We start from the raw sequence: 23435 nt of genomic DNA, 5'->3' as shown, positions 1-23435 counted from the left end.
AATGCTTAACTTCTATAGATATTTCCTGCCCTAGATTGTCACAAAAACAAATAATATTTACAGTTATGGCTGCCTACAATAATTCAAATTTGATTCTTTCCCATATTTGAGGGTATAAAAATGCAATTCTATAGAACTGAAAGGAACAAAGACACTACAGGACATACAAATTACCGAAATCTAATTCAAGGTCTGCCTTCCTCATAGGAGAAATAGCTAAGTGGTATGGCTTGTAAGGTATCAGAAAGGTCTTTACGCCCAAAAATACTTTCATCACTAGGAGATTGTAAGTGCAATAGAGAAACATAAAACAGCAGGGAAGAGGGGATATGACAGAAAGTAGGGTGGGGGGTGAAGTGGTAAATAGAGTAGGTAGATAAAGCATCTCCGAGAAAGTGACATTTGAGCAATATCAGAAGGAGGTAAGGAAACAAGCCACAGGAAATCTGGGGAAAGAGCTTTCCAAGAAGAAAGAACAAACGCACAGGCCCTTGAACCTGAGCGTGTACTTAGCATGTTCTACTATTAGCAAGAAGGCCAAGGTGACTGGAAGAAAGTGCATAAGGGGAAGAATGGTAGGAAATGAAGTCAGAAAGATGTCAAGAAACCAGATTATACAGGATCTTATAGATTACTCAAAAGACTCCAGCTTTTACTGAATAAGATGGGAAGCCTCTGGAAGATTATGAGCAAAGGAATAACGTGACTTGACTTAAATTTTTAAAATGTTACTCTGGGTGTTGTACTGCAAATATAATGAGGATAGGGTAGAAGGAGACATTGAGAAGACTATTGAAATAATCCAGTAAGAGATCATGATGGCTTGGACTAGAATTGGTGGTGGGGAAGTGATAAGAAATGGTCAAATCTTTGGATAAGTTTTAAGGTAGAGCCAGCAGTTTTTTGTTGGTAATTCGGATGTGGGTTATGAGAGAAACAGAATGATAAAGGATGACTCTAAGATTTTTGATTAGGGACTAGAAGAGTGGAATTGCTGTCAAAAGAGATAGAGAAGAAGCAAGTTCGGAGACAAGATCAGGAGTTCAGTTTTGGATGTATTTAATTTGAGATGTCTGTTAGGCATTCAAGTAAGGATGTCAAGTAGGTCATTGGCTATTCAGGAGAGAGGTCCTGGCTAGGGGTAAAATTTATGAAGTCATTTGCTTATAAACAGTATCCAATGCCCTGAGACTGTTTAAGACTACCTAAAGAACAGATAAATAAAAGAGAAGAGTTCTCAAAACTGTGCCTTAGAGCTCTCCAATGTTTAGAGAGGTCAGGGAGTTGAGGGGGAACTAGCAAAGAAGACTAAGAAGAAGCTATCACTGAGATAAGAGGAAAACTAGATGGATGTGGAGTGAAGAAAATGTTTGCCTGAGGAGGAGGGGATCTACTGGGTCGATGTCAAGTTAGGTGAAGACTGAGAAAGGCTACTAGATTTAGTAGTGGGAAGGTCTTTGATGATCTTCGCAAGAGCGGTTTAGAGGAATGGTAGCAGTTAAAACTGTATTAAGAGAAAATGGTGGAGCTGGAGAGTTTCCACTCCCATTAATGAAGCAGGTAATTCAATCTGCCTAACGAAACTTTTTGAAAATTAAGTTAAAAGCATCAAATACTGACAAACTAGTGAGGGACTTTCAAGCCAATATTTTGAAAAAGACAGCAGAGAGATAAGCACATACTTAGAGCTACTTTTGCCCTGGGTGTGTTCAGAAACTGAGTAGTGCTTTTGGTGGCTTCACAGGGATAGGGGTCAAAGGTTGGAATCTGAAGTCCACAAAAGGTGGGGACTTAGGCTTTCAAAGGGCTCCACTTTAAGAGTAAAAATAAACTGAAAGAAAAGATATTCATACAGATTGCAGCCTAGCTTCACATCATCAAGACTGCTCAGAAAATCTCAAACTGTGCACTTGGATTAAGATGATTCCAGACTGCTAGTAGCCCCTTATACCTGATAGAAACAAACAAAACTCTTCTATAAAAGATAATATCATCCTAGGGCTCAAATTATTTCCACAAATAATTTTTCAAATATAGTGCCCAGCACACAATCAATGGTAACTAAGCACACAAGTTGACAAAACACCACGAATGAGAACTGGCAGAAACAGCAGACAACAGAAGCTGACTCAGAAGAAAAAATGAGAGGAAAAATTTGAAATGGAAGGTTTAACGGACAAGGTAAACCTTATTTAGGAACATGGTTTATTCACAATAATAAGAGAGAAGGCAAAATATATGTGTGCAAGTACAGATAGATGGGTAAAGGTCATAATGGGAGTTTATATAAGTTTCCTTCAGTTTGCTTTAGTTGTCTCAGTGAAACTGAGAGGTTATCAGTCAAGAATAAGAATGAAGGAAAGGTATAATTAACTTGAGAGGATAGGAAAAGGTTTCAAATGGTTAACTAGGAAAGTGACAGAGGAAATGAACTAGGGAAACATAGTAGTATTATCTGGCAGCCTTTCAAACGTTTGAATTTAAAGTGAGGCCAGTCAGCATAGTTGTGTTTTTCTCTAGGCACATTTAGTTGTGCAGGTACAGGCACAGATTAGGCACAAAACTGGATTTATGCAGGACTGGGATTTTATAAGACAAGCACAGTAAAGTGAGGCAGGGCAAGAATGTTAAGGAAGTCTCTAAGGAAATGATCATAGCAAAGGACTGTGGGTTTTAAGCTAGGCAGGAAGAGAAGTGAACACATGATTATGAAGGACAATGAAAAAGTGGTAGCATCAATGGATAGAAGGTCCTAATGGGATCAAAGAAGTATTAGAGTCAGAACACTAGAGGGAATGAGGTGGAATGAGAAGAGAGATGAAATCATGGAGGAGATCTAGCTGTAGGTAATAACAAAAACTAGGGTATGGCCTTATAAGTTAATGATTAAAGTAAACAGGACAGGAGAAGGGTACAAAAACGTTGGTGGGAGAGAGTTTGAGGCACTGAGAAGTCGGTATTGCAAATATCAACCACATGGATGTAAAATCACGAAGAATTAGGTTATAAATAGATTTTCTGAAAGTGATAGCTAGCCAAAAGCTAGAATCATCAAAGAAATAAATTTGGTGATAGCAACAGGAAGAGGTAACAGGTGATATAGTGCAATGACAGCAATTTTACCATGGAGTGTTTTTAGGGAGAAAGTGGGGAGAATGGTCTGAAAGTGGCAGCGAGGAGCAAGAAAGACCCCTTCCCCACCCAGGCACAATGCTGTAGAGGCTGTGGCAGAACTTGAAAGAGCTGCAAGGGAAGCAGTGTTCTCAGGAGAGAGCCAATTTGGAGTTAGAGCATTTAGGCCTATAAAAGATGTATTATGGTATAGTGCTTTATCTGTAGCTCAGCATACCCTGATAAAAATGTTCACCATTGTACAACATAATGCCTGAATTCAAAGCATTCCACCCCATGTAACAATGAGAACTTGCTTGAAGGAAAACGTTTTATAAAGAATACATTCACTCACATAGTAGTAGGAAACTATTTCTTGAAAGAGAGGAGATGATGAATCAAGATATGACTGTAAGCCTGGATCAGAGCCTGTTTTTTAAAAAAAAAAAAAAAAAAAAAAAACCCAGCTATAATTTCTACAAACTACAAAATGTTCAACATTCTGAGGAAATGGGAAAAAACAGGATGGAGGTGGTATTAGGATCTTTTTCACCCCTTTCTTCCATATTTCAATAGATCAGTGATTCTCCAAATATAGTCCGTGGACCAGAATTAGATGCAGATTCTCAAGCCCCATCCCAGATTTAATGATTCAGCAACTCTGGGGATGGGGTCCAGCTATCTGGACTGTCTGTAACAGTCCCCTACTCTTGGAAGTACCAATTCAACAAGTCTTAACTTTGAAAAATTAGTAGAATAGTAAAGGGGAGAATAGTCGAGGATGTTGTGGAAGTCCAAAATGATACACCAGGTGAAGCCCAGGATGAGCTGGAGGAATCTTTGCTGTGGGATAGGAATGGAACAAACAAGGATTTCTACCTATTATAGAAAATGACATTTTACAAATACTGTTGATTGTCTTGCCTTTTTAATGCAAGAAGGTAGGGCCATCTCATTCAAAAATTCCTGCTCTTTGAGTTTAGAATAAGGTGCTATTTCAGTATTCTGAGCCTGTTATTCCGGAATTAAGAGGCTAGCCCAGTACTTTTCAGTCTGAATATGTCTTGAAGTCTTTTACACACCATTTGATTCTCCTGGGCACTCAATGGAGGCAAAGGTTGGCAGGCTTACACTGACTGTAGAGATTTCAGTTTTTTCCACTTACAGATCTGAAAAGAAAGCACAAAAATAACCATTTAATTGCACATTTTTCTTCTGGAAACAAAAATGTTTATTCCTTTTATTTTAATTATCAATATTATACATAAAGATATGTTTTTCCTCGGGGAGATTGAAGAAGTTGTTTCTGTTTTTTAAATATATACATTCATTTTTAAGCTCTGTAATGACATAGAACAAAAATACACACATATCCTATATTAATTTCAACTTTTCTATTAACTATGTAACTTTAGACAATTCACTTAAAGTTGCTGCGCTTATCTATAGAATGAAGCAACAGATTCAGCCATTTCGTTGTTTTTTATTAAAATTATAAAATGCCCTTAAATTGATAGGTATGTGAAAAATACAGTATTTTCAGTATTGGTTTTACATAATGCTTGCAGCTTTCATTCTTTGACTAAATGTAAATATCTTTATAATCTTCTAAGTTTTTTAAAAGGAAAAAGCGTGAAAAACATATTGAAAGTATCATGATAATTTGTAAGGATAGTTCAAATATATTTTAGCATGGCATTTAAATATCTTTATGTTTTACAATAAATTAATAGGAAAATACTGGATTGATCCAAATCTTGGATGCCCTTCAGATGCCATTGAGGTTTTCTGCAATTTCAGTGCTGGTGGTCAGACATGTTTATCTCCTGTCTCTGTGACAAAGGTATGTTTTGAATTTAGTACTTGCCCACTATCAGTAAACAGTGATTTTTAAAATTCTTTCATTTTAAATAATTATGAATTTTATGAATGGAAGCAAGATATTCTCTACCGTATATGAGGAAGAAATTTTTTATTTTTAAAAAATAATCCTGTTAAATCTTGACATTTTGATTATGTATTTTTATGACTGGCTTTGCTTGGCTTACTCTACTGACTATGCTTTTTAAATTCCTTTTAAAAATGTAAAACATATGTTTTTATGCACATGCATTCATTAGAAAATTCCCAAACAGCTGCAGTGTTTGTACTCAGTAATCAGTTACCTTAAGTTTTACTGAAAAAGACATCATCATGATTAAAAGAGGAATTTCACCACAAAGTTTGCTATTTTTGGTGACTGGGCACAAAAATAACCTCTCCTAAACATCCACTGGATATTATTTAAAACTTCTTACAAGTATAATTCTATAAACCAAATGTTTAGAATGAATGAAAGTTAGCTTGGTATGTAACAGTGGATATTATAACAAGCATTTCTTTTTTTTTTTTTTTTTTTTCTTTTTGCGGTGTGCGGGCCTCTCACTGTTGTGGCCTCTCCCGTTGCGGAGCACAGGCTCCGGATGCGCAGGCCCAGCGGCCATGGCTCATGGGCCCAGCCGCTCCGCGGCATATGGGATCCTCCCAGACCGGGGCACGAACCCGTATCCCCTGCATCGGCAGGCGGACTCTCAACCACTGCGCCACCAGGGAGGCCCATAACAAGCATTTCTAAACCCTAAAGCTTAGTTCTACCTACAACATATATTGAAGAAACTAAAACTGAATTTCTTTCTTTTTCTGGTTAATCTACCTTGGCCTTCCCAAGAACTTTTCTCATTGACAAAGAACTGATACACGGACCTATTGTGTGTTTTGTCCACCACAGAAAGGCAGCAGCTAAAATATGCAGTGTGTCAGTCCCTCCAGCTGCTTATCATTAGACTGCTCTCTCCTTCTAAAACGCTCCCCTTCATTAACTAGGGTGTTTCACCAGCTCATCTCAATAGCCATTCACCACTGTTACCCAAAGCAGAGGAGGGGAGGATTCTTATGCTCCTATGGAATCTGTGTAACTAATGAGGAGCAGCATGATTGTCCTGCTTCCAAACTATGCACGATCATCCTCACTCCCCTGGGTTTAGCCCAGGATTTTTATTTGGATTATCATGGAAGAAAAGGGGAGACTGGTGTGCAAAGAAGACAGGATCAAGTGAAGGAGCTGCACTCCAGTTCTTTCCTTGGCTGAATCAATTCTCCCATCTCTCCTATCCATAAACTCAACCTGAGAAAGACTGCGCAGGTAGTGGAAAGAACAGTAGACTTGGAATTGGGAACCTGGATTCTAATTTCTTTTCCTCTACAAACCTGGGGAATGATGCTGTGAGCCACCAGAGAGCCCACTCTGTGCCAGGTGCTGCGCTAGCTAAATGACAGTGGGCACTTCAAATCCTCATAACAACCCTGTCATGTCGGGGTTATACCCAGCTTTACCAACAAAGAAACTAAAGCTCAGAAAGGCTACATACTTCACAGGTTTGTGGTTCTCATCTGCAAAATGAAGGAATTTGAATTACTTCAGCTCTAATATTCCTCATGATGATCCTTCCATGTTTTCATCCTTATACTCTTCCTTTGCCTTTCCTCTCTTTCCCTGAAGTTTTGCTTTTTTGTTGTCATTTTATTTTTTTCCTTCTCTGTTACCTCATAACTGATATTTCTCTGATTTTGTGTTTGGAGATTAACATAAATTCCTCAGTAGGAACTACTTCTATTCATTTATGTTATGACCATCGCCATGCTTGAATAATGCTAAAATAATAATGATGATGATGATGATGTCTAAAGCTATAGAAAAATCTGTTTCCTTGTTCAAGCCTAGAAAATGTGCAGTCATACTTCCTTGCTCCAGTGTTGCCCTATATCGTTCACTTTATTAGTAAATACTTGTTCACGTGTTCATTCATTCATGCAATAAACATTTACTGAGGACTCACTGTATGACTGGAACTGCATTAGGGGCTGGCAACACAAAGACTAAGATTCTGTCTTTGTCTGTAAAGGCTCTCATAGTTAAAATTAATCAATTTAGTATTACAACTTTTAACTTATCTTTGGAAACTCAAAAATAAATCTTCAAATGAAAGTATAGACAGAATTTCAGATTTTTATGAAAAAATTTTAAGCAATAATCAACAACAAATTATTAATGCATCTTAAATAACATTACGCAAAGTATCTCCTTTTTTTTTTTTTGTTCATACCTAGTAGCCTAGTAGTATGCTAAAGCCAGCTCATACTGCTCAGGAGAGCCTATTACTAATGTCTCTTGCGAACTCCATGTTTAATGACACTACCTTGATAGCCTAAAACCAGCCATGGTGGGAGTATTTACAACTCCCACCATTGGGGTGGAAATCAGAAAATGCTTTAAATCAGGGATTCCCCCCTGCCCCACCCCTGGCCTATCAAGGACTTTCTTCAGGTTTCCCCAAACTATAAGTCTTTCAATTGCCATATCTTATAACTTGCATATTGTTTCAATGACATTAGTTGGAGTTTGGAGTTGGAAAAGTCCAGATGAACTTCCTTCATTTACTGAGCTCAGAAGCCACCCATATCATCACCATTCATTGTCTAAACACTCCAGTGTGGACAAGTGCTCAGACAAGTGGCTCAGGATTGACTATTGGTTTCAAGGGATGGAATAGCCAGATTTTCGAAGAAAACACTCTACTTGAACCTAAAGTGCTTTCAGATGACTGCAAGGTAAGGGAATGGCACTTTTAGAATTGTTCAATATAACTAACGTAAAATTGATAAAATTATATAAAATTAATATGAGTAAGACTTGAATTGCAAACCGCACATACAGAAGGGTAGTAAGTTTTAATGTGCCTGAGGTGTAATAACTGTACATTCTTCAGAATCAATTATTTGCTTATATCACATCAACTATTGTCACACCCGTTGTTCATCTGTGAAGTTTTATATGCAAAACAGGTGTTAATATATAAATTTAATTTTTATTCCCCATATGAAATAATTATATCATAGATGGATGGATGGATGGATGGATAGACAGATGGCAGATAGGGCATATAGACAAATGATTTCCTTCCTATATTTTTATCACTGTGATTCTGCATCTCATTACTTCATGGAAGGCAGGTTATAGAGGCAAGTCAGCTTTATTTCATTTTGTCAGTCCCTATACCTGATACCAAATAATGGGCATAATGGCAGATTGACTGACCCTACAAATCTGTATTTGATTCATAGCCCATTTTTCCTATTAAAATTAAATAATAGTGAAGAGTCTATAATTTTAAAACATTACGTTGTAGAGTAGGTGTTGCAAACTATAATCCACAGACCAAATCTAGCCCAGCACTCGTCTTTGTACATATATGCTACTGGAACACAGCCACACTCATTCGTTTGTTTATTATCTAGGGCTGTTATCACACTACAATGGCAGAGTTGAGCAAGTGCGACAGAGACTGTATGGCCCACAAAACCTAAAACATTTATTATCTAACCCTTTACAGAAGAGTTTGCTGACTCCTGTTATACAGTATAGGGTTGTCCACTTTACATACATCCTAATTTCTTTAAGTAGCTTGGTTTCCGGTTCTGGTGTACTATGAAGTCCATGATTTAAGATCTCTTACCATTTCTAGGGTGCTTTACTTTTTCACATTTCATTTTCAGATAAACAGCTCTTGGGTATTTGAAAAATCATGAGCAAACAGAAGTATACAGCTCACTCTCTATAGGTGAAGAGATGAATATTACCAACAAATTAATTTAACTTTCACAATTTTGTCCCAAAACTTTCAGTGGCTCACTACTATTTCTGAGACACAATCAAAACTTATCAGCTCTTTATTCAGCAGTTAGAATAGTCAGGCCCCAAACCTACCTTTCTTTCACTGACAGTGTACCCTAAAGTGTGGGTACCTTTCTACCTTTCACTGACAGTGTACCCTAAAGTGTGGCCCACCTGATCTATTTATAATAATAATAATAACAAAAACAACAATTCCTACTACTAATTATTGGAGACTTATTAGATGACAGGTACCATGTACTGCATACATTATTTAATTATAACAGCTTTGTGAAGAAGTTCCTATTAGTATCATTTTATAGGTAAGAAAGTGAAGGCACAGAGGTTAAGTAACTTGTTCAAGGTCATACAGCTAATTAGCAGAGGAGCAAGAAATCAACCCCAGGTGTGTACAGTTCCAAAGTCAATGCCATGCTACACTGCTAGGGACTTTTAAGTGAATACTCATTTAATCCACATAATACTGTGAGGTAGGTTTTTATTTTTCCCATTTTATATGTGAAGAGAATAGCTGTACTTGGGTTTCTATCAAAATCTGTTCCAAGTCAAAATCTGTGCACTTAAACCCCACGCTAGGCTTATTTTCACAACCACATTCTACTTTTCCAACTGTTTTGTTTTTTTCTATTCAGGTCATTCCCTTTCTCTGAAGTGCCATTCTCTACCCCTCTAACCAAGTGGAAATTGTAGGCAAACTTTAAGGCCCATCTTAAATTCTGAATTCACAAAGCTTTCCCTGACACTTCCAGTTGGAAATGAGGGACTTGGCCCTCATTGTCTACATTATTTATGTTGCATTTAGCATATACAGTCTTATATTATGGCTGTTTGTTTCTCCTCTCCCCAACTAAATTTATAAGTTGCTAGAATTCAGAAGCCAGAACTAATTTATTCATCTTTATATTTTCCAAGCACTGTGAGGAAATGGAAGATTACATCTTATTCAACTGTGCCAAATGTACTTAGTGCTCAACACATATTGAGATTGAATGAAGTTAATCTGACAGTGTCTTACACAGGGAACTCTATTCTAGTTACTACACCAAGCTTATGACTTTGGTAATTTATCTTCTGTGAGCTTCAACTGCCTTAACATAAAATTGAATTTATAGTTTAGATAATTTCTAAAGCTCCTTCAAACTTTAAAATTTATACCATGATAATTCTGTGAATGAGTAAATGTATAAACTCCTGTATAAAAAGCTTCACAGGGCTTCCCTGGTGGCACAGTGGTTGAGAGTCTGCCTGCTAATGCGGGGGACACGGGTTCGAGCCCTGGTCTGGGAGGATCCCACATGCCGTGGAGCAACTAGGCCCGTGAGCCACAACTACTGAGCCTGCATGTCTGGAGCCTGTGCTCCACAACAAGAGAGGCCGCGATAGTGAGAGGCCCGCGCACCGCGATGAAGAGTGGCCCCCACTTGCCACAACTAGAGAAAGCCCTCGCACAGAAATGAAGCTCCAACACAGCCAAAAATAAATTTTTTTAAAAAAAAGAAGAAAGCTTCACAAAACTAGTCAGCTGTGTTTCTCTATTTTGTCTTCTTGAATCTTAATCGTATAATAGTTTTTGATCCCTAATAGAATTTACCAGAAACAAAAGAGCATACAGTAATAAAGAGAAACAGAAAGGCCTAGAAGGAAAGAGAGGAATGAAAGAAACTATATAAACAGTAACCACAGAATGGAAAAAAAGAAACCTAAAAGATGATTCAACGTAATTATAATTTACTTCTACTGAAGTGATTCTGCTTATTTCCTGCCTAAAGTACAGAGAGGTTGAGCTAGCTCATTCTCTTTCATCCAAGAAAAATGCCCATCCTGAAGCATCAGTCCCAAATAAAGGAACACAAAACAGATGGGTATTACTCATATTAGGAATAGTGCAGTTTTTAAATTCATATCTGGGCCAATGATCCACAGACAACAGAAGCAGAAACCCTCAAAAGAAAAATCAGAACACACAATGCCATTTAGAGAAAGGAATAAGCACATATTTTCAATTATTCATAGTAATTGTTACCGTTTTTTGAGCATTTACTCTGTGCCAGGCATTGTTCTAGGCACTTTCTGTTCATTATTTCTGATCCTTAAAATAAGTCTACATTGTCTATGAAGGACACTGTCTGCTGCTAATGAAACAATTACAGATTAAAGCATTTCATTCTTATTTTACAGATTCAAGATGGCAGCTGGCATAAAGCAAAATTCCTTTTTCACACCCAGGACCCTAATCAACTTCCAGTAATTGAAGTACAAAAACTTCCTCATCTCAAAACTGAACGGAAGTACTACATTGAAAGCAGTTCTGTATGCTTTCTCTAAAGTCTCTGAATTAGTTCAGAATTCATGCTGTTGGCCAGGTAATTGCTGCAGAGGGAAAAATATAGACAGAAAGGTACTATTGGATATTATGAAATGCATGGAATAAAGCATTGGCTAAATCTTAAAGAATCTCAGGAAGAAAAGACTTCCTCCTAAGAAGGAGACGAGGCATTTTTTAAAGGACTATAAGTATTTAATTCTTTTAAAAATTATATTGATCTGAGCTTTCTTAGAGAATTCCCTAGAACTGAACATTTATAAACATGGAATTCTTCAGGATATTCTATATTTTTTGACTGTCTGAGAGCAAAATACCCATTAGACAGCTGGAGACGCAAAGCACTATGGAGCAATACTGGCTAATGTTCCCAGATGTGCAATGCTTCTGTCTAAAAATTGCAAGCCACAGTCTGATATATCTTATTTTCCCAAATACTAAGCTGTATTCAGGTCCCCAGTGGGCATATACATCTTAGCCGGTGATACACTACCTCTTACATGTTGCCTTTTTGTGTTGCTTGGTGCTCTTTCTAAAACAAGGTGCTTGTGGCTTTCGTAGACTATTTCTTTATTCGTCTTTGTCATTCTTTAAGAGTGTATGTACTGGTTACATCAAGATATGTTTTGGTTGTTAGTACTTATTTTAATTTGTTTGGTCACATACTTAATAACAAGTAAAACATTATTTATGTGAAGTCCTTGTTTTATTTTAAAATTCTCTTTGTGGATATTAGAATCAAAGCAAGCACACTGTAACCTGTGCTTAAGCACAAGAGAATTGGGAGGGGTTTTTTAACTGTTTTATTTTTTAAATTGCTGTAAAAAATTGTAGGCCAGCTACATCCAGTAGTAGGTTTGGGTTAGAGTTTAGGGGTTGTGATATACTATTTTTAAAAATCCATGATCATCTGGGATGATATTTTGTGTATATATATTTTGTAAAGTTCTAATTAATTCAGCAAATCTTTTGAAATTGCTGATGTTTTAAATTATAAAAACTTTTTATTTCTGCTTCATAGAAATTACATGTTTTTGTAATTATTCATTGATTTTCTTTCACTGTTCTTAAATTTAATGTGTTGGGACCTAAAACAATTCAATTTACCAGTCTTTAAAGTAACATTCAGGAAAACAAAAACAGGCCTTTGCTATTTAAAATAGTCTCAGTAAGTCCAGACTTTCCTTGTTGTCAGAGAAGTGTTTGTTAGTTAAGTATTAAAAGAAAAATATTATACCTTTTGGTATATAGAAAAGCATGTACATCCATTATAAACATACTATTAGCCACAGCAAACCACACTTGCCTATCTATAATAAAAATGTGCTTTAAAATCTTTTTTGGTGGTATTTGTTTTTCTCCTTTTTTTACCGTATCCTTTTATTATATATAATAGCCCTTCTGGCATAGACCTTCATTACCAGAAAGTATCTATTGCATACCTATAAAAGGATTATAGGGCCTATATCCTACTTGTACAAAATGAGGTCATGGCACAGAAATAAACTCTCTCATATACTCTCTCAAATCAGTTGGAAACTGATTTCCAACAAGGGTGCCAAGACCATTCAGTGGAACAAGGACAGTTTTTTCAACAAATAGTTCTGGGGAAACAACTGGATATCCACATGCAAAAGAATGAAGTTGGACCCTTATCTTACATCATATACAAAAATTGACTCAAAATGATGAAAACTATTACTGTAAGCCACATTTGGAATAATATCAAAATTTTAAAAAATAACTTAAAATGGATCAAAGTCCTAAATGTAAGAGCTAAAACTATAAAACTCTTAAAACTTAGGTGAAAGGCTTCATGACATTAGATTTGGCAATGATTTCTTGGAGCTGACACCAAAAGGACATTCAACAAATGAAAACAATAAATTGGACTACAGCAAAACTTAAAACTTCTGTGCATCAAAGGACACTATCAAGAGAGTGAAAAGACATCCCACTGAATGGGAGAAAATATTTGCATATTTTATGTTCGATAAGGGATTAATATCCAAAATATATGAAAAACTCTTAAAACCCCACACAAAAAACAAACAAAAAAAAAGCCCCAAGCAACCCAATTTAAAAATGGGCAAGGGACTTCCCTGGTGGGCCTGTGGGTAAGACTCCATGCTCCCAATGCAGGGGGCCTGGGTTCGATCCCCGATCGGGGAACTAGATCCCACATGCATGCCACAACTAAGAGTCTGCATGCTGCAAGGAAGATCCCGTGTGCCACAACTAAGACCCAGTGCATCCAAAATAATAAATAAATAAATAAAAATGGGCAAAAGACTTAACAGACATTTCTCTGAAGAAGATATACAATGGCCAACAAATGAAAAGATGCTCAACATCACTAGTCATTAGGTACAAATCAAAACCATAGTTAGATACCACTTTTTACCCATTAAGATGGCTATTACCATCCCCCCAAAAGAGGAAAATAACAAGTGCTGGTGAAGATATGGAGAAATTGGAACCCTTATACATTGCTGGTGGGAATGTATTATGGTACAGCCACCGTGGAAAATAGTTTGGCAGTTCCTCGAAAGTTAAAGATAGAATTACCATATATGACCCAGTAATTCTACTTCACATATATACCCAAAAGAATTGAAAAAAGGGACTCAAACAGATATTTGTACACCAGTGTTCACAGACGTATTATTCAGAAGAGCCAAAAGGTAGAAACAACCCCAATGTGCATCAACAGATGAAATGATAAAATATGGTAGGTACATACAGTGGACTATCATTCAGCCTTAAAAAGGAATGAAATTCTGATATATGCTCCAACATTGATGTACCTTGAAAACATTATGCTATGTGAAATAAGCCAGACCAAAAGGGAAAATACTGTATGATTCCACTTATAGGAAGTACCAAGAACAGACAAATTCATAAACAGAAAATACAATAGAGGTCACCAGAGGCTGAGTGGGGTAGGAATGAGGAATTGTTTTTTAATGAATGTAGAGTTTCTGTTTGGAATGATTACAAAGTTCTGGAGATGGGTGGTAATGATGGTTGCACATCAATATGAATACGCTTAATGCAACTGAATTGTACACTTAAAATGCTTAAAATGACCAATTTTATGTTGTGTACTTTACCACAATTTTTAAAATGGGGCTATGGCAAAGATGTCCGATTTCCTGCTTGAGAAACACAAATGTTTTTTAAAAGGAGCCAAGACTGATTCTAAATGAAAGAACCCATAGTTTATACTCATTTCAGTTTATATGCTATACCTTCTGTTTACCCTCCCCCTCAAAAAAACTTATATCAGCGACATAAATGATTTTCCTAGGTATCATTTAGGAAATATATATAAAACAAATTCCTTACTTTGTGTTTGTTTTGTTCCTGAAATATTAAATTTAAAGCAAATTTTAATCAACTTATTTATACGCAGTATAGTCTGGTGTTTTAAGAGTACTCTGAGGGTAAGCTATGTGACTTTGCGTGTATTATATATTCTTCATTGCCCCAGTTTCTTCACTGTAAAATGGGGACAATAAAAGTAAAAATCTATACTTGTTAGGGTTCTCCAGAGAAATAGAAACAGTACGAGAAATAGACAAATGAAAGATAACAAATAAATTGATGAGAGATGACTAGACAGATATAGGTTTAATATATATAATAATATACATATAACATTACATAATAAAACATATAAATGTGTTTTAAATATATACTGTATTTAATATTAATATGTTAAATTGTAATTAAAATTATATTAAAGTTAATATATTAATAATATATTAATTATATATATTATATGGAGATTTATTATGATGAGTTGGCTCACATGATTCTGGAAGCTGAGATGTCCCACAACCTGCAAGCTAGAAACCCAGGAAAGCCAGTGGGGTAATTCATTTAAGTCTGAAGGGCTGAGAACCAATGGTTTAAAACCCAGTTTGGGGGCTAGAGAAGATGAGATATCCCAACTCAAGCATGCAGACAGAAAGCAAAGAGGGGCAAATTCCTCCTTCCTTTGCCATTTCTACTCAGGCCATCCACGGACTGGGTGATGCCCACACACATGGAGGCAGCATTTTACTTTACTGAGTCTACTGGTTGAAATCCTACTCCCATCCAGAAACACCCTGTCAGACACACCCAGAAAAAAATTTTAACCTGGACACCCTGTGACCAGTCAAACTGACACATAAAATGAACCACCACACTATCTTACCTGGAATGAAATAGAAATGTAGTTCTTTCTGTAGGAAGCAAAAAGGTGGTTTTCTCATTTGGTAACTCTGCAATAAGCAAAGAGAGTGAATGCTGCTAATGGCAAAGAAATGATTTGAGCAGTAGGAACACGTTTGGAAGCAGGCACTCTGGCAAACCTCACTTTCTAACCAAAATGTATGAGTTTGGCCCTCTCACACAAGACTAGCAGTTTCAAAAATAAGTGTAAGCTAAGCCTTCAATGTATAGTGCTCTGTCCTATTAAAGCATAACTTTTCACTATGACCTACACAGTAATTGGCTATGGTAAGTATGATGAAGTCACTGTCACCTAAGCCTAGGTACACAATTATGCAATCTGTGTGCTTTGGATTCAGAGTCCTGGTATAATTCAAAGTCAAATTAGAGAAATGGCACCTCTGTAGAGAAGAGCAACTGGCAGGGAGTCTGAACTATCATCTTGGCTGTACCTAGCGGGGAAATTTTAGGACTGCACACAAGTACAAAAAATAATCTCACTGACAATCCACTAAAAATAATTTGATTTTGCTGGGTATCTAGTTCAGGACAAATTTAGAGTTGGAATCAAGAAAACTTCTCACTTCTTGAAGCAAACACTGGAAATCCAGCTTCATGAAAAAGCCATTCTTCATTAAGGGATAAAGATCTCCCTCATCCATTAGAAAAGAAAAAACTTTAGGGGCTCAAGCTGGCGGAGTAGTAGGACGGGGAACTCACCTCCTCCCACAAATACATCAAAAATACATCTACAAAGGTAACAATTCTCAAAGAACACCTAGTGAACACTAGCAGAAGACCTCAAACACCTGAAAGGACAAGAAAGAGCTCCAGGTAACTGGGAAGGACAAAAGGAAAAAAAAAAAAAAAAGAGGAAGCAAGATGGGACCTGTGCCCCTGGGAGGGAGCTGAAAGGAGAGAAGAGATTCCCACACCCTGGGAAGCCCCTCACAAACGGGGAGATCAGCCGCGACAGAAAAGAAACTTCAGAGGCTCAGAGGAGGCCACAACAACCAGTTTGTGGCAGGCAGAAGAGAGAGAGACCTACAGACCTACACAGACAAGTCTGTGCCACTGCCCTGAAGGCCCCAGTCTGAGACGCGCATCTGCTAGTATGGGCGGGGGTGGGGGCGGGTGCTGGAACTCGGGATTTAGAGGATAGACACGGGGAGAGGGTGGATGCTGGCTGCGCAAAGACAGCCTGAAGGGTCTGGAGTGTGGTACAGCCGCAACTGGGAGCGTTCACGTAAGAAACGCAGGCCTGCCACAGAAGCGAAGTGCCATCGTTAAGTGGCATGCAAAGGGAGGGGCAGGGCTGCCATTATAGCCTCCTTCTCTATGAGCTGGCTCCCGCCTCCGTGGGTTCCAAGGGAGTGCACCCCATCCACCGCCTCAGCCGGCTCCCGCGCCACGCACTGCCTCGCTGCCTCAGCAGGCCCTGGGAGCAGACACCAGCAGGTTGCCCACATGCAGACATGAAGCTGAAACTAGAGCTGAGCCATGCAACTTAGGATGCAAGGCTGAAATCTCTTCCTGTGGCTGCACGAGCCATGGATTTACACCTCTGCCACCAGCTTTGTAAATTCAGCACCTGTGGGACACCTGAAGACAGTGGGTGCTCCTGCAGCTGGGACAGGTCTGGCCTTCGCAGCTGTGGGCTTTGTGGGCATGTGCACACGGGGGCTGGGCCAGGCCAGGGTCTCAGCTGCCTCCATAGCTCCCAAAGCAGGTCCAGTTGCACAACTACTGCAGTCCTGGGACCTGACTTCAGTGGACCTGTGCTGGTGGCCTTGTGAAAACAATGCCTGAAAGACACCAGGGCTGATTGCCAGAATTTCCACAGTTGAGGCAGGGCCAATGGCAGTCCAACAACAGTGTCCTCTGTGAGCCCACAGAACAGGTGAAAGGTGACACAGCAGAGGATATTCACTGGTGAACAGCTCTGGCGGAGGAATACTCAGCAGCTCCTCTCTTAGTGGGAGTACTCTAATCCCACCTACCTCACACTGCAGATCAGAAACACAGCTCAGAAATGTATCTGGGGGCTTCTACTCCAACAACTAGGGAGCAGACCCTGCCCCTGACAGGGCAGTGACAACCACAGAGCCAAGAGGAGGTCCTGCTCAATATCCAGTGCAGGCTCTAGTCATCACAACACCAGTCACACCTCTTATCCAGGGGATAACGACCAGCATACACTGAGGAAAGAGGCAGCAGCATCCATACGATAAACAGTCCTCACACACACAAAAATAGTAAACCCACACAGGCTACGCAGGGACGCTGCCACATAAAATAGCCCTCCAAGACCACAGTAGATAAGTGTTTCTCCTAAACTCATAGTGCAAGAGAAATATAAATATTTATATATTTCTAAGAAGCAGATGAGCCACTCCCAATTAAAAGATCAAGAGAATTCCCCTGAAAGAACAATGAAACAGACCTCTTCAGTCTAACAGACGCAGAGTTCAAAAAGGAGATAATGAAAATACTGAAGGAATTAAGAAAGGCCATCAACAGAAATGCAGATTACTGTAAAAAGTAACTAGAAGCTGTAAGGTGGAGCCAAGAAAAATTATAAAATTCATTTGCAGAGATGAAAACTAAACTAAAGGCAACGAATAGCAGAATGAATAATGCAGAACAAATAAGTGATGGGGAAGATAGAACAATGGAAATCACCCAATTAGAACAGCAGCAGAAAGAAACCCAAATGAAAAAAAATGAAAGCAATATGAGAGACCTATGGGATAATATAAAGCATGCCAGTCAACACATAATAGGGATCCTAGAAGTAGAAGAAAGAGAAAAAGGGACTGAAGATATATTTGAAGAAATTATGGCTAAAACTTCCCAAATCTAAAGAAAGAAACAGATATCCAGGTACAGGAAGCACAGAGGGTCCCAAACAAGATAAACCCAAACAGACCTACATCAAGACATACCATAATTTAAATGGCAAACATTACAGGACAGCAATCCAGATGGTGAAAAAGTAGGGCATGGGCCCTCCTCCCGCAAATACATCAAAAATACATCAACATGTGGAACAATTCACAAAGAACAACTACTGAACACTGGCAGAAGACCTCAGACTTCTAAAAGGGCAAAGAAATCTCCATGTAACTGGGAAGGACAAAAGCAAAGCAAAAAAAAGAGAAAGGAATCAAGACAGGACTTGTACCCTAGGAAGGGAGCTATGAAAGAGGAAAGGTTCCTGCACCCTGGGAGGTCCCCTCACTGGCAGGGAGATGAGCCTGGACAGAGGGGGAGCTTCAGAGCCTTGGAGGAGAATGCAGCAACCAGTCTGTAGAAGACAAAACAGAGAGTGACCTGCACAGATGATTGGTACCAACGCCCTGCACTCCCCAGCCTGAGATGCTTGTCCACTGGTGTGGGCGGGGGCTGGATACTAAAGCTTGGGCTTCAGAGGTCAGACCACGGGAGAGGACTGGGGTTGGCTGCGTGGAGACAGCCTGAAGGGGCTAGACTGTGGCAACTGGGGGTGTATGCGGAAGAAGCCTAAGCCAAACAGAGAGGCAAGGCGCCATTTTGGGGGGGCACAGGAGGAGAGGGGCAGGACCGCCATAGGAGGTTCTTTCCCTGTGTGTGCTCTCAGGCAAAAGGACACTACCAACACCAATGTGAGCTCTGGGGGTGGGCATGAGCTGACACTGCCATCGCAGGCTCCAGAGACAGAAGCAGGCCACTGCCGCTTCTGAGAGAACCAGGAGCAGGCACCATTCGCTGCTCCCACCATCCTGGGAGCACCCATGGGCTTCTGCTGAAAGACACACAAACAGGCGCCAATTGCTGCCCCTGCCGAGCACGGGCCCTGGGAGCTCGCACTACCCACTGCCGCCACCTAGAGACCCAAGAGCAGGTGCCAATCAGTGCCCCCATTGGCATGGGTCCCTGGCCCCATTGGCAAAGGTCCCTGGCCGTTATCAAGGGGATAACAGCCAGCACACAGTGAAGAAAGAGGCAGCAAGCATCCATAATAAAAGCAGCCAAAAATATTAAACCCATACAAGCTATGCAGGGACACCTCCACATATACACAGCCTTCCAAGACTACAGTAGATAATTGTTTCTCCTAAACTCACAGAGGAAAAGAAATGTAAGTAAAATGAAGAAGCAGAGGAATCATTCCCAGTTAAAAGACTTAGAGAATTCCCCTGAAGGAACAAACAATGAAACAGACCTCTTCATTCAAACAGACACAGAGTTCAAAAAGGAGGTAATGAAAATACTGAAGGAATTAAGAAAGGCTATTGACAAAAATGCAGATTACTGTAAAAAGTAACTAGAAACTATAAGGAGGAGACAAGAAAACTTATAAAACTCATCTGCCAAGATGAAAGCCAAGCTAACAACAGTGAATAACAGAATAAAAAATGCAAAAGAATAAGTGATCAGAAAGATAGAATAATGGAAGTCACCGGATCAGAACAGTACACAGAAAGCCAAATGAAAAAAAAAAATGAAAGCAACATAAGACACCTATGGGATAATATAAAGTGTGCCAGTACACACATAAGAGGGATTCCAGAAGAAGAAGAAAGAGAAAAGGGGATTGAAAATGTATTTGAATAAATTATGTCTCAATACTTGCCAAACCTAAAGAAAGAAACAGATAACCAGATACAAGAAGCATAGAGGGTCCCAAACAAGATAAACCCAAACAGACCTACACCAAGACATATTATAAGAAAAATGGCAAAAGTTAAAGAGAGAACTCTTGGGCTTCCCTGGTGGCGCAGTGGTTGAGAGTCCGCCTGCCGATGCAGGGGACACGGGTTCGTGCCCCGGTCTGGGAAGATCCCACATGCCGCGGAGCGGCTGGGCCCGTGAGCCATGGCTGCTAAGCCTGTGCATCTGGAGCCTGTGCTCTGCAACGGGAGAGGCCACAACAGTGTGAGGCCCGTGTATCGCAAAAAAAAAAAAAACCAAACAAAAACAAACAAAAAGTTAAAGAGAGAATTCTAAAAGCAGCAAGAGAAAAGCAAAGAGTTAATTACAAGAGAACCCCAATAAAGCTATCAGCTGATTTCTCTACAGAAATGCTGCAGGCCAGAAGGGAGTGGCAAAATATATTCAAAATCTTGAAAGGGAAAAATGTGCAACTTAGAATACTCTATCCAGCAAGATTATCACTTAGAACAGGAGAAAGAATTTCTCAGACAAGCAAAAACTACAAAAGAATACAGCAATACTAAACCTATCCTAAAAGAAATAGTGAAAGGTCTTCTCTAAATAGAAAAGAAGCAAGAAGATATAGGAAAGAGAAAATCACAATTGGAAAGTAAATCATGTAATTAAGCCACTATACAGATCAAAAAGAAAAAAACCTCTGTGAAAGCAATGATAAACACAAGGAACAGCAAAGTAAACATGAAAATGTAAAAGAGGACATTAAAATCATAAAACGTGGGGTAGAAGAGTAAGAAAATGTAGATTCTTTTTTTTTTAGAATGTGTTTGAGCCTACATGACTATCAATCTAAAGCAAGTAGATACAGGTAGGGGTTAACATACTTGAAAAACAGGGTAACCACAAACCGAAAACATACAATAGATTCACAAAAATCAAAAAGAAGAAAACAAAAGCATAAAATAAAAGGAAATTATCAAACCAAAAAAGAAAAAGAAAAAGAAAGGAACAAAGAAGAAACATAGAATCAACTGGGAAACAAGGTTTAAAATGGCAATAAATAAATATCTATCAATAATTACATTAAATGTCAATGGACTAAATGCTCCAATCAAAAGACACAGAGTGCGAGATTGGATAAAAAAACAAGAGCCTACAATATGCTGCCTACAAGAAACCCACTTTAGTGCAAAGGACACACATAAATTGAAGGTGAGAGGACGGAAAAAGATATTTCATGCAAACAGAAATGACAAGAAAGTGGGGGTCGCCATACACATATCAGACAAAATAGACTTTAAAACAAAGACTATAAAGAAAGATAACGAAGAACACTATATAATGATAAAAGGATCAATACAAGAAGAGGATTCTACACTCCATATACATGCGCCTAGTATAGGAGCACCTAATACACAAAACAAATACTAACAGACATAAAGGGAAAAACTGATGGGAATACAATAATAGCAGGAGACTTTAACCCCACTCACGTCAATGGACAAATCTTCAAGACAGAAAATCAATGAGGCAACAGAGATCCTAAATGATGCAATAGAACAGTTAGACTTAATTGATATTTTCAGGATATTATATCCCCCCCCAAAAAACAGAATACACATTCTTTTCAAGTGCACATGGAACATTCTCTAGGACTGACCACATAACTAGGGCACAAAACAAAACCCAACAAATTTAAGAATACAGAAATTACTTCAAGCATCTTCTCTGACCACAAAAACATGAAATTAGAAATCAACCACAGAAAAGGAAACAAGAAAAAAAAACTCACATGGAGACTAAACAACATGATACTAAAATACCAATGGGTCAACAATGAAATCAAAGAGAAAATTAAAAAATACCTTGAGACAGGGCTTCTCTGGTGGCACAGTGGTTGAGAGTACGCCTGCCGATGCAGGGGACACAGGTTCATGCCCCGGTCTGGGAGGATCCCACATGCCACGGAGCAGCTGGGCCCGTTAGCCATGGCCGCTGGGCCTGCGCATCCGGAGCCTTTGCTCCGCAATGGGAGAGGCCACAACAGTGAGAGGCCCGTGTACCACAAAAAAAAAAAACAAAAAAAAAAACCTTGAGACAAATGACAATGAAAACACAACCTTACAAAAATCTATGGGATGCAGTGCAGCAAAAGCAATTCTTGGTGGGAAGTTCATAGTCATATAGGCCTTGCTCAAAAAACAAGAAAAATCTCAAATAAACAACCTAACCTGCCACCCAAAAGAATTAGAAAAAGAACAAACAAAACCTAAAGTCAGCAAAAGAAAGGAAATAACGAAGATCAGAGAGAAAGTAATATAAAATAGAGACTAAAAATAGAAAAAAAAGTCAATAAAACCAAGAGGTGGTTCTTTGAAAGGGTAAACAAGGGCTTCCCTGGTGGCGCAGTGGTTGAGAGTCCGCCTGCCAATGCAGGGGACATGGGTTCGTGCCCCAGTCCGGGAGGATCCCACATGCTGCGGAGTGGCTCGGCCCGTGAGCCATGGACGCTGAGCCTGCACGTCCAGAGCCTGTGCTCCACAATGGGAGAGGCCACAGCAGTGAGAGGCCTGCGTACCGCAAAAAAAAAAAAAAAGGGTAAACAAAATTGACAAACCTCTGGCCAGGCTCACCAGAAGAAAAGAGAGAGAACCCAAATAAACAAAATAAAAAATGAAAGAGGAGAAATCACAACTAATACCACAGAAATACAAAAAAACATAAGAAAATAATATGAAAAATTATATGCCAAATAATTCGACAACCTAGAATAGACAACTTTCTAATAATATACATCCTACCAATAATGAATCAAGAAGAAGTGGATAACATAAACAGACTGATCACTAGAAGTAAAATAGAATCTGTAATAAAAGATAAAAAAATAAATCTCCCTACAAACAAAAGTACAGGACCAGATGTCTTCATAGGCAAATTCTACCAAACATACAAAGAAGAACCTACACTGATCCTTCTCAAAATCTTCCAAAAAGGTTGAAGAGGAAAGAACAATCCCAAAGACATTCTATGACACCACCATCACCCTGATACCAAAATCAAACAAAAATACCACCAAAAAACAAAATTAGAGGCCTATATATTTGATGAATATAGATGCAAAATTCTCAACAAACTACTAGCAAACTGAATCCAACAACACATAAAAAAGATCATACAGCTTCAGGATGGTGGAGGAGTAAGATGTGGAGATCACCTTCCTACCCACAAATACATTAAAAATACATCTACACGTGGAACAGCTCCTACAGAACACCTACTGAATGCTGGAAGAAGACCTCAGACCTCCCAAAAGATGCCGGAGGGCGACCTACACACAGAGGTGGGGCCAAAACGATCAAGGGATCAATCCAAGAAGATATAACAATGGTAAACATT

General features: G+C 38.8%; 1 protein-coding gene and 1 long non-coding RNA gene across 5 annotated transcripts in view; one reads left to right on the top strand and one right to left on the bottom strand.

The window, feature by feature from the left end:
* COL24A1 (collagen type XXIV alpha 1 chain) overlaps positions 1-11726 on the top strand; it is a 389096-nt gene extending 377370 nt beyond the window's left edge. The window contains exons 58-60 of the mRNA XM_082612777.1: positions 4845-4954; positions 7543-7758; positions 11021-11726. Of these exons, the coding sequence (XP_082468903.1) occupies positions 4845-4954; positions 7543-7758; positions 11021-11167 (473 nt within the window). The 3' untranslated portion in view covers positions 11168-11726. The remainder of the gene's footprint in view (positions 1-4844; positions 4955-7542; positions 7759-11020) is intronic.
* Positions 1-23435, bottom strand: part of LOC309799516 — a 130997-nt gene that overhangs the window by 71490 nt on the left and 36072 nt on the right. For all 4 annotated transcript variants that reach the window (XR_014293292.1, XR_014293293.1, XR_014293294.1 and 1 more), the window contains exons 2-3: positions 4194-4280; positions 3467-3540 (exon numbers count right to left, since the gene is read on the bottom strand). This is a non-coding gene — a long non-coding RNA (uncharacterized lncRNA). The remainder of the gene's footprint in view (positions 1-3466; positions 3541-4193; positions 4281-23435) is intronic.

This window comes from Mesoplodon mirus (genome assembly GCF_964341445.2).
Source record: "Mesoplodon mirus genome assembly, chromosome: 3".
NCBI classification, from domain to species: Eukaryota; Metazoa; Chordata; class Mammalia; order Artiodactyla; family Ziphiidae; genus Mesoplodon; species Mesoplodon mirus.
This window is presented reverse-complemented; position numbering and strand designations above follow the sequence as displayed.